Source organism: Penaeus monodon, unplaced genomic scaffold (genome assembly GCF_015228065.2).
Source record: "Penaeus monodon isolate SGIC_2016 unplaced genomic scaffold, NSTDA_Pmon_1 PmonScaffold_589, whole genome shotgun sequence".
Taxonomy (NCBI): domain Eukaryota; kingdom Metazoa; phylum Arthropoda; class Malacostraca; order Decapoda; family Penaeidae; genus Penaeus; species Penaeus monodon.
This window is the reverse complement of record NW_023660873.1, coordinates 16,288-29,145: the sequence shown is the minus strand read 5'-3', so window position 1 is coordinate 29,145 and position 12,858 is coordinate 16,288. Positions and strand designations below refer to the sequence as shown.

General features: G+C 31.9%; 1 protein-coding gene across 1 annotated transcript; it reads left to right on the top strand.

Annotated features, from left to right (window-relative positions):
- The first annotated feature begins 491 nt into the window (after positions 1–491).
- On the top strand, positions 492–1,718 carry LOC119571309. Its single transcript, XM_037918687.1, has 3 exons — positions 492–587; positions 857–1,229; positions 1,303–1,718. Exons 1-3 carry the CDS (start codon positions 492–494, stop codon positions 1,716–1,718), a joined length of 885 nt encoding a protein of 294 aa, XP_037774615.1.
- Positions 1,719–12,858: the final 11,140 nt, after the last annotated feature.

Below are 12,858 nucleotides of genomic sequence, written 5' to 3'. Positions count from 1 at the left end.
GAAACCCCCTCGTACACCCAGGCAGGTCAGACAATTTTTAGGAGCGACCGGTTTCTTCCGACGCCATATACCAAACTATGCAGAGGTTGCAAATCCCCTAACTAACTTGGTAAAGAAAAACATGAAATTCCATTGGGAAATCAACCATCAGAAGGCTTTCGACCAGCTCAAGCACGCATTAACTATATCCCCTTGTTTAAGCAAACCAGACTTTACTAAGCCCTTCGAATTGCATACAGATGCTTCTGGCGTTGCAATCGGCGCGTGCCTGATGCAGCGCGATGCCGATGGTCACCCTCATGCTGTGGCATATTTTTCCCGCAAGCTAAGGGATGCCGAACAAAAACTACGCCACTATTGATTTGGAGGCTCTTGCTGTGGTGGAGGCAGTTAGGCATTATAATCCATATCTTTACGGTCGCAGATTTATCATTTACACCGATCACCGCCCGCTGGTTTCAGTCTTTAAACAAGCAACGAAATCTGTTAGGATGACTCGGTGGGGGCATGAGTTGTCAATGCACAATTATGAGCTTATCTACAAACCAGGGAAAGCCCATCATGTCCCAGATTTACTCAGTAGACATGTGAACCCTGTCGATCAGGAGAATAATCCCTTTTAAATCCACAGAATATAGCCGCTGAGCAGTGCAGGACCCACTGTGGAATGAAATGATAACTTACTTATGTGAAGAGAGATTGCCGAGAGGACGTTTTCCCGTCCCCCTTGATGAGTTTGAGTTACGGGAAGAGGTGTTATTCCATCTCCGTACTCTCCCAGAAAGAGTGGTTGCCCAAATTGTTATCCCGACGACCTTACGAGCAGCACTGAAATATGCGCATTCCGACCCCACAGCAGCACACCCTGGGATTTTTCGGACTTATTGTAGACTGCGAGAAAGAATTTATTTCCCCGGTATGCTCGCCGAGACACGACGGTACGTTAAATCTTGGTGTACCTTGTCAGAGACGCAAAGGCCTCACTAGACGGGCATACTTAGAACATATGCCAGATGTTACAGGTCCATTCGACCGAGTATCAGCAGACCTTGTAGATTTGCATCATTCTGCACGAGGAAATCGGTATGTGCTGGTCCTGATTGACCATCTCACTAGGTTTATTCAGATGATAGCCTTGCCTAGTAAAGACGCCGAAACAGTAGCCGAGGCGATCTTAAAGGAGTATCTTACACTCTTTGGTCCACCAAAAGCCCTACTGACAGACAGAGGTACCGAGTTTACAAATAGGTTATTAACAGATGTATGTAGGATCTTGAAAATTCGCACCATTTTTTACTACAGCTTACCACCCACAGGCAAATGGCATGGTAGAAAGGGCCAACCGTGTGATAAAGGATGCCTTAGCCACTCTCAGCCTGAGCATCCCGAGGATTGGGACGATTTGCTCCCATTTGCTCAACACATCGGCCCCACAGAAGCGTAATGACACGCCCCTATTTCTTCTGACAGGACGAGACCTATTTTCCCCCGTAGGCAACACGAACCAACAGGACGTGGACGAGACCGCAGCCGCTACGTACCGACAGCGCCTGCAGGCAGCCAGAGAAATAGCCGTTCAGATGTTCCGCGAAGCTCGTAGACGCTGGGCGCAGGACCACGATTGGAAACCTACGTCGCCCGCACGAGTTCCATCCAGACGACCTCGTCCTTGTAAAGGAGAACCTGCCCACAACAGCGCGGCCGCCACGCCGCCCTAGCGGTCCAGTGAGAATAAGACGACGTATTGGTCCAGTAACATACGCCGTGCAGCATCCTATGACCGCCGTTACGATTATGGTTATCCACGCAAACCGATTACGTCCGTATGTCGCCCGAACAGAAATTGAACCCTTGAATGAGCAAGAGGCAGATGAAGAACCAGTCAATCCTGAGGCCCCGAACGATTCAGAAGACGAAGTATAGGCTGTTATTCCGGATGCTGGGATCGGTAACTAACAAGTAAAAAGGTGTTGATGGCTCAGGTGGTTGGTAGCAGCCAGATGGCTGTCTTGTTTTGTATGGGTCGTGGCACCAATGGGTTTTCTTAATGATATCTAATTCTGCAGCTGTATCTCCACAGCATAAATCCTGTTACTCACTCACGTACTCTCTTTGCAGTAGAAATCCTGATGCCATCTCTTAACAGACGGATTATTCATGCAACAGTTGCAAGAGAAGCAGAAAGCAAGACGAGCCTCCTACGAAAACGAGTCTGTGGTTGAGGTGTCGTGGCCAGCTCCGTCATCAGACGCTGCTCCCCCCGATTTTTCTCATCGTCTATGAACTCGTCGTTGATCCACTACCAACTTCATGTCGTGACGAATGTTCATGGGATAATTCTGGAAATTTGTTAAAGGCCCGAGGTGATAGTTACTGCTACAAATTAGAGCATGGGGTCCGCATTAAAGAAAATTATACTTTGGGGGATTATTTTTTAAATTTAGGGTATTCGGTTTGAAAGTTCTTTTTATCCATTAACTTTCTAGATGTGATCCCTTAGCCATTTTGATATTTTTCTTATATCTCGTTTATTGGTTTTTATTTTTGCTTTGGTATTTCATATTATATATATATATATATATATATATATATATATATATATATATATATTAATATATATATATATATTTTAATGCATTTTTGTTGTATTTCCATTTTAATTCCCATATTTTATTAATTTTAGAATGGTTAGTTTTTAAGTCTAGGGATATTTTATTAGAGCACATATGCAACATTTTACTTCTTAAAATGTGGAGCACCCGTGAGAGAACCGTCGGCCAAGGAAATGGGCGGGGTCAAAGTTGATCTAGCCACCTTAAGTGGTGACGGTCGGGTCTTCTGCTCGAGGGGGTGATTGGGGCAAGGAGGCCGGAGAGACAGGGGTTTAGCTGGTCGGCGTAAGTGGTTGTGTACGCGCGGGGTAGACAGGTCGTAGTGGCAGGGTAGCAGTTTAGAGCCATTATTAGGAAATCCCGGTGCCTCTTTATTTTATATTGTTCATCTATTTTACATTGTTCCTTATTTTATTTTGTGCTTTTTAAGTAATTCCAATTTTTATTAATGCTGAAATAAACCCCCCAACTGTTTTTTTTGTTCTTTTTAAAATATACTCCTGATTTGAACCCTTATTTTAATTTTCAATGAGTTCCTCACCAAAATGATTATTGTAAAGGTAAAGGAAAGGCAATGTAAACATGTGTGAAGTTAAAAGGATCGGCGACTTGGAAATATTAAGATATAATTCAATCATATTCTGAGATTTTATAGGTATTATAATAACCTTTCACTAAGAATATACGCCTGTAAAGGTAAAAAAAAAGTGACTAGAATGAATCGATAAATAACGAGAAATGAAACCCAATGATAAAGACCCTCAATAATACAATGACAAATGAGAGGAATGAACGATTTTCAACTTGGAAATAATAAATTATAATGAAAAGTTACTACCTCCTTAAATGGTTAGTGGGCCTAAAATTAAAAGCCAGGTGCGAAAATAAAGTAGAAGATTCGATAAAACGAGGTTCCCTTGCCGGAGAATTTGTTTATCAACAAATCGTAGCAGGTTCGTTTGAAGTCTAAAAAGAGGAAACCAGCGATTGAGCATTGTGGGCGCCTGATCACTAAAGACCCCGCGCACAGGGACGCTAGTTGGGTTGTTAACGAAGGAATTCCATACAAACGTTGTTGTGAACGATCTGCAGAGTGATTTCAATCAAATACTGTTGGACGAAGCATTAGGTACAGCTTCCTAATTACGCTAGTAAAGTCGAGACTCGCGAGTGTGAGGTGTACTCGCGTGCGCGTCCTCCCCCCCGGTTTAAACCGCTTACCAACTCTGTCATACACGTACTCCACACACACGTTCTATCTTTCTGCACATACTCTTGTATTCTATCTCACACAACACACGCACATATACGCGTGAACGATCTGCAGAGGGATTTCATTCAAATACTGTTGGACGAAGCATTTAGGTACAGCTTCCTAATTACGCTAGTAAAGTCGAGACTCGCGAGTGTGAGGTGTACTCGCGTGCGCGTCCTCCCCCTCGGTTTAAACACGCTTACCAACTCTGTCATACACGTACTCCACACACACACGCATGCACACACACGTTTTTATCTTTCTGCACATACTCTTGTATTCATATCTCACACACACGCACATATACGCGTTCCCACACGCAAATAAGTGGGTGGTGGCAGCTCAGGTGTGTAAGCCACAGGGGAAGGCCTATGTACGTAATTAAAAAACAACTATAATTGGTGTCACCTCCACCGCAGGTCGTCCGCTGGGATCTCGCGCGCACCTAACGGTATATATACATATATGTGTACATATAATACACACAAATACACACACACACACAAACATATATATATATGTTGTGTGTATATATATATATATATATATATATATATATATATATATATATATTTATGTATATATATACATATATATATATATATATATATTATATATATATATATATATATATATGTATATATATATATTAATATATATAAATATATGTATAATATATGTGTATATATATATATATATATATATATATATATATAAATATATATGTATGGGCTTATACATATATGTTTATAAATATTTTAAAAAATGTAAATATTATATATATATATAAAATATATATATATATATTATATATATTGTGTGTGTTGTGTGTGTGTGTGTGTGTTTGTGTGGTGTGTGTGGGTGTTTTGTGTGGGGGGGTATTGTGTATAAAATATTTTATTTTATATATATATATTTTATATAATATTTGATATAGATTAAAATATTATAATAGATGATTATGTAGTGTGTATTTTATCCCATTTTATAAATATATTTATATATATTTTATATATTTTAATAGAAGAGAGAGGGGGAAAAGGGAGAGAGAGAGAGAGAAGAGATAGTATGTGTGTATATATACATTTAAAAAAAAATTTTTTAATATATATATTTTAATTTTTTTTATGTTTATTTACCCATATAATATTATGTCAATATATTTATATATACCTGTATATTTAATCTTTCTCGTTTATAAAAGAATCGGGCCCCTTAAAACCACTACGCCCTGTCACAAATGGCAATTTTTGCCCATAGAATCATTTTTTCCCAATGTTCCCCCTTAAAAAAAACCCAAACTGCAAAATTACAAAAAAAACTGCCTCATACTCTTAAACTTGTACGGCCCCTAAATAAGAAATTTTTTAAAAAAAAACCCTATTGGATATAGCTCCCAAAAATTCGTTTTTTGGGTTTTAAATTTTTAAAACTCTATTTACACGAAAATAGAGGGGGGTACAAGGGAATCCCCACTTTCCCCTTGGGTTACGCCTTACCCCTTTTCCCACCAAAACAAGCTTGGTTAAATAATTGCCCTGCTAATTTCAAACCTATTTTTTGTCTTTACAGGGAAATATATTTTTCTTATTTTTTTAACGACCCCTCTCACTTTAAACCCCTTTTCCCTTTTCATACTTGAATTCACAACCCCCCCAACTTTAAATTTCACTTGTAAAATTGAAAAAATAATACACTACATTTCTTGATACTTGCTTTAATTTTTCCATAAATATTTCTTCACCAGTACCTACGGGAAACCTACTTTTCCGGGTTTTCCCCCCGGCCCCTTTATTATCTCACTATATTCCTCAATTTAAAAAGTTTAAACAACCTTACAAACCTTATAAACCCGGGGCTTACAACATTTGTTAAACCCGGGGACTATTTTCAGAAGAAGTTTTCCATTCCAAAAGGGAAATATTTCGTTTAAAATGGGTCCCCAAATCTTATCTTTTTCAAACCAAAACTTTACCCAATTTTTCTGTGCCCCTTTAAAATTCAAACCAAAAAACCCAACAACAACCACAGCCCAAAAAATTTACCAGGGCCCGCCAAACATAAAAACTACCGTAAAAAAAAAAAAAAAAACATATATATAAAATATATATAAAATATATATATTTAAAATATAATATTTTTAATTTTTTATTTTTTATGTGTTGTGTGGTGTTTGTGTGTGTGTTTTTTTAAAATTTGGTGTGTTTTTTTTTTTTTTTGTTTTTTTTATATAATATATTATAAATATATCTATATCTATTTAAATTATTTATATATAATTATATATATTTATATTATATATATATATAATATATAATAATATATATAATAAATTTATAAAATATATAATTATATAAAAATATATAAAAAAATTTTATATATTTAAAAAAAATTAAATTAAATAAAATATAAAAAAATTTTAAAATTTTTATATAAAAAAATATTTATATATATATATACTATATATATATAATATAATATATATATATTATTTTTTTATTTTATATATATACTTTTATATAAGAAAATATAATTAATTTTTTATTTATCCCCAAATATATGAAATAAAATAAACATATACATATTTTATTAAATATTTATATTTTACTCTTATCTTCTATTCTTTTCCATCTTATATTTTATATATATATTATATTTGAAATATATCATACTTTTATTATATATACTCCATATATATATATATTCTTAATATTTCTTTATATATATTTTTCAAATAATAGTAGATAGATAGATAGAAAGATAGATAGATTAGATATAGATATGTTATACACCCCCTCAAACACACACCAAAACGTATATAGGTGTGTGTATTTAAAATAATATATTTTATAAAATAATATAAAATATATATATATATATATATATATATATAAAAAACCCCACCCACCCACACACACACACACACCCCCAACAACACCCAACACACACACACCCACATATTATAATAATATATATATATATAATATATTATATATATATATAAAATAGAAAATTTTAGATACCCAATATAGATTATATAAAACACCCCACATACAAAAAACCACACAACGTATTTTATATTTATATTTTATATTTTATTATTATATATTTATTTTAAAATAAAAATATATATTATATATTTTATATACATATAATTATATATATAATATAATTATTATAATAAAATGTTTTGGTAAAAAAAATATAAATATAAAAAAAATATATATATATATATATATATATATATATAATATATACATATATATATATATATAAAATAATTATATTAATATTTTATATTTTTTTTATATATATACACATACACCCACACATATACATATATATAAAAATATATAAAAATATATAATAAAAATATAAAATATTTTTTATAAAAATATTTTATATATATATATATATAATATATAATAATACGCTCAGGGCACGTGCACGTGGGGAGCTTTTGGGAAAAAAAAAAACCCCCCCGGGCGGAAGGAAAAGGGAAAACCACCGCTCAAAATTGCCAAGAAAATCAGGGAAAACCCCATGATCGTCGGGCCCCGCGGTGGCCGAAGGGTTTTAGCTTTCGAACTAAACACTGTCACGACGGCAATCTGATTTTCGGGGGTTCGAGTCCCCGGCCGGCGTTTGTTCCCTTGGGCAAAACTTTACCTCGATTGCCTACCAAAGCCACTGGGTGGCCAAGCCACCCCAAAGTCAGTGCCGGTCCCAAGCCCGGATAAAAAGAGAGAATATTACCTAAAAGGTAACACCGGCACTTTCCGGGGAAAGGAACTGTGGACCCTCCACGTCTCACCCCAAAGAGCATCAAAACCCTGAAAACTACTTTTAAATTATCATGTTTGTGACCAGGGGGCTGAGACTGAACCTACCTTTAAAAATAAGAAGAATAATATATATATATATTATATATATATATATAAATATATATATATAATTTTTATATATTTTATTGAAAGGTAAAACATTTTATACATTTGTACATTTAATATATATGAAATTTACATATAAAATTTTTTAAAAACAAAATACATACACACACACCCCCAATTTCATATAAAATATATTTTATATATATATATATATATATAAATATATATAATATATAATATTATATAATTTTATATAATTATTATATATTATGTATATTTATATCTTCACTATATATATACATATAAAAGTTTTTAATATATTTTATATATATATATTTATATATATAAAAATATATATTTTATATATATGACAAAACCCCCAAGAGTTATTATGTGTGAAATATGTAAAATAAAATATAAATATTTTATATATATCTATAAAATATATATATAAATTTTATAATAAAATTATATCCATAAATACACCAAACACACACAACACACCACACACACACACAACACACACACACACAAATAATATTATATATATATATATAATATATTAAAATATATATATTATATATATATATATATTAATATGTATATATAAATATTAATATATATATATTAATTTTATTTATAAAATATATTATATCATATTTTTTTTGTGTATATGCAATATATATATATTTTAATATATATTATAAAATTATTTTATATAATAATATAAAATTATATACAAAATATATATAATTATTTTAATATTATATATATTATATATATAAAATATATATTTTAATATATTATTTTAATGTATTTTTAAAGTAGAGTTTAAGAGAGTATATATATATATATACATCACACACAAATTCTATCTATCATCTTTTATTTTAAAAAAGGGAAAATAAAATTTTATATAATATATATGATAATTTTTTAATATATATATTTTATAGGGTTTTTATATATACATAATATAATACATCCACACATATAAAAATTTCTATAAATTTTACAAAATATATATATAAAATAATATATATATAATATATATTTAATATATTTTTTACCCCACATACATATATATATTTTAATTATATATTTTTATTTTATATATAAAATATAATATATATATATATAAATTTTTATATTTTATTTATATGTATATATTGTGTATATTTTGGTGTATATATTTTAATAATATTATTAAAAATTTTATATATATATATATATATATATATATATTTTCGCCAAAGACAAAACGCACCACGAACACAAAACCCCTAACACCACACCCACACACACAAAACCACACCCCACCCCACACCACCCCCACACACACACACACACACACATATATATAATATATATATATTATATATATATTATATATATATATATTTTTTTTTTTCTTCTAGTGGTGTGGTTTTGTCTATGTTTGTGTTTTATATATATAAAAAGATATATATATATATATATTATATATTAAAATAAAATATATTTTAGGATATATATAATATATTTTAAAATAAAATATTTATAAAATATAAAATTTTAATAAGTGTATATACCCCTTTTATTTTTTATTATATACACAAACCATAAAATATAAAATATTATATATATATATATATATATAATTTTTATTATATAATTTAATATATATATATATTTTAATATGTAATGTATATATATAAAATATGTATATATTTAGAGAAAAAAACCCATTTCACAAAAATAAGGGGAAAGATTTTTTTTGAAAAAAATAGGAAAAAAAAAACGTAGGAGAAACCGCAATAGGGTTCAGGGAAATTTAGGTACTGGGAAATTTAGGGGTGACAAATGCTAAGATTTTGCAAAGGCTCGTCACTAAAAATAAATGAATACTTTTTCCTTTCAAAAAAAAGCTAAGGGGAATTTGGGGGATTTGGAAAGTCGCCCCCTACATAAAACCCCCAAAATTTGGGGACTTCATAATTTCAAATAGACGCGATATAGTAAAAAATGTGGAAGTTTTTTAAATAAAGTAAAGGGTGGCAGCGCCATAGAATGGTCAGAGGCCAAATTAAACTGCACCTCAGGAGGGAAAAAGTAAACTCATACAAAACCAAAACCCAATTTAGCTAACTTAAAGACCAGAGCAAACAAAATTTTTAACCTTAAAAATCAAAAACAGATATTCATTTTCTCACGCAAAGATCCAACTTTGGGAACCAAAATCAACAAGCATTTTCAATGAAAAATAAAGGAATCTGCCTAAAAGTGGGCCCGGTAAATCGCCCAAGCAAATCTCCAGAAAAGTTTTTGGGTTTAGAAACTAAAAGTTTTTCAAAAACGTGGGGCCATAAAAATTCGTAAATCAGGGCAAGATAAAAATTACCCCGAAAAACCCAAAGACTAAAAAATAAAAAGAAAAGTGAAGATTTTAAGGAAATTAAAATACTAAAATAATAAATGAAAACGTGATATCGGGAAACTACCCAAAAAACTTTTAAAAGGAGCTCGGTATGGGGGAAAAAATCAACGGGTTTCTTTATATTAAAAAAACCAGTTTTGGAAAGAAGTAACATCAATAAAAAATGAAATCATAAGAATTTTTGAAGGATTTTTTTACAGGGACTAACAACTAAAATGAACACCGGGAAGAACGATGCGGTAACTAAAAGGAAAACCAAACATCACAACCGAAAAATAAAAAAGGCAAAAAGGGCATGAAGGGGGGGAAAAACACCGGGGGGAAGAGGGAATTAGTATAGCCCTTTAAAATAATGCAGGAAAAATTGCAACAGTGAAACTACCCAAATCTTTTTAACAAATGCCTTATCAAGGGGAAAACCCCAAAAGCCGGGAAAAATGCAACAAATTTTTTTGATACATAAAAAAAAGGGGGCAGAAAGGATCTAAAAAAAATACCGACCAATAAGCCTCCTTTTTAGCTACTTACAAATTTTTCACAAAAAAACATCACAAAATCCCCCCCATCCCGGGAACCCTCTGGATTCCCAAACCCCGCCTAGAAAACAAGCAAACTTTCGCGTGATTCTCAACAACAGACCCCATCCCACCCCCGCTCAACCCCCCCTAAAAAAAAAATAAACGAAAATAGGAAAAAACTGTGTATTTGGGATTCATCGATTACGAAAAGGGCCCTTCGAAATCGGGAGAGACACCAGGGAGTACTAGAAGCTATCCGAAAAAAGGGAGTAGAGGAGGGATATTGTAAAATACTGGGAAAATATATACAAATTTGGGGCAGCAACCACAAACTCCACTCCGAAAAACCCACAAAATAAACCCAAATTAAAAAAAAGGGGTTGACAGGGGGTACCCTCTCACCCCAAAAAATGTTTTTTCAAACTTTTCTTGAAAAATATTAAAAAAACTAAGTGGGAAAGGGGGGTTTCAAAAATAGGAGAAAGAAAAATCTAAACATCTCAATTTGCAGATGATATTGTTTTTCTTTAGTGAATTTGACAAAAGAAATGCGCAACTAATAAATGATCTAATAGAAAAGTCTGAAAATCGGATTTCGGATGAACAAGAAAAAGGAAATAAACCTGTTCCAAAAGTAGAAATTCAGTTCGACCCAAAAACCAAATACAAGGCGAAGTATAAAGGTTTGTGGGCAAGTATATTAAAAAAAAACCCAGGACAAATCGTACAGACAAACACCTTCCCAAGAAAGGGAAAATTTAACGGGCGCATCATCGGCTGGAGCGCCCCTTTGGGAGAAAACAGTAGGGATACTAAGAGGTTTTCTTTGCCATTATGTTTAAAAAAAAAAAAGTCTTTAAACCCCTGTGTCCCCCACCATTATGACCTATGGGGTCAGAAACTGGACTACCAACCCAAATTTTTTGGAGAGAAAATAATAAATCCCAAGGGTGGGAAAAAAACTGTGCTGGGAATTAGCCCCAAAGATAGGATGAGGGGAAAGTGGATAAAGGGGAAAAGACAAAAAAGAATATTTCTTGCGAGGGATCAAAAAGGGAAAAAATGGCAATGGGCAGGGCTATACATGGAGACAGGATAACGATTTGGGCAAAGAAAAGTAACAACTGGGCTATACATAAAATAAAGAGCCAAGGGGGCCCCAAACCCAAAGCAAAAATGGGCCGACGGAAAAAAAACGAAATTTGGGGGCCCGGGAAATGGGAAAAAAAAACACAAAAACAACAAAGTTTTGGAAAAAAATTTTTGGGGAAAAGGGCTACGCCCCCCCGGGATTGGGCGACCCAGGCTGATGATGATGGAAAATGATATATATATTATATATATTGTTAATAAAAGTTTTTTTTTAGTCGATTTTTTCAAATAAAAGGAAACTTTTTGGGGTTTGCCTTTTCCCCATGGTCTTGCATTGTTTTAGTAATTAACAGGTATATGCCCTTAAATGACATTTTTTTTTTTTGAAAAATTTTTAAAAATTTTTTTATTGATAAGGATAATGAAAAACAAGCTTAGAAAAAATTAAAATATTACATTTGGAAAAAATTGTTAAAGGTAAATATTTTTTAAACCCGGACCCCGAACCCGGAACTTGGTGGAGGTTAGACGCACGGTCCCTTTTGGGATTTTTTTTTTTTGGGCTATATTTTTGCTGTAAAAAATTGTTTTTTAAATTGGTTCCAACATTTATTATAAAGATATATAAAATTAAATGTGTGTATTTGGAATTGATTTCTATTAAGTTTGGGGTTTAAAAAGGACTGGGGTTTGGTTGAAAACCCAAAAATTTCAGACTCAAAAGGGAAATTTTTCTTTTATTTTTTGGGGCGCAAAAGTCGTTTTTCTTTTTTCATAGTTTTCCCCCGAAAAAAATGAGCTGCCCACTTATTTTATCGGTTAAATTTAAAGTCCCAAAAGGTGTTTCACACTCCCTTTTTTTATTTTTAAAAAACCCTTTGGCATTTTCCAGCGTGTAATTTTTTTTTTTTTCTTCTTACTAATACAATGAAGCCTCTACTAGTGTTTATTTTCCACCCAAAAAAGAAATCATTAAAACTATTTAAAGATAATAATTTCCTTTGATAAGAATGTTCAAATTTGAACTTACCCTTTTTGATGTTTTTAAAATATATAATATATATAAATTAAACAC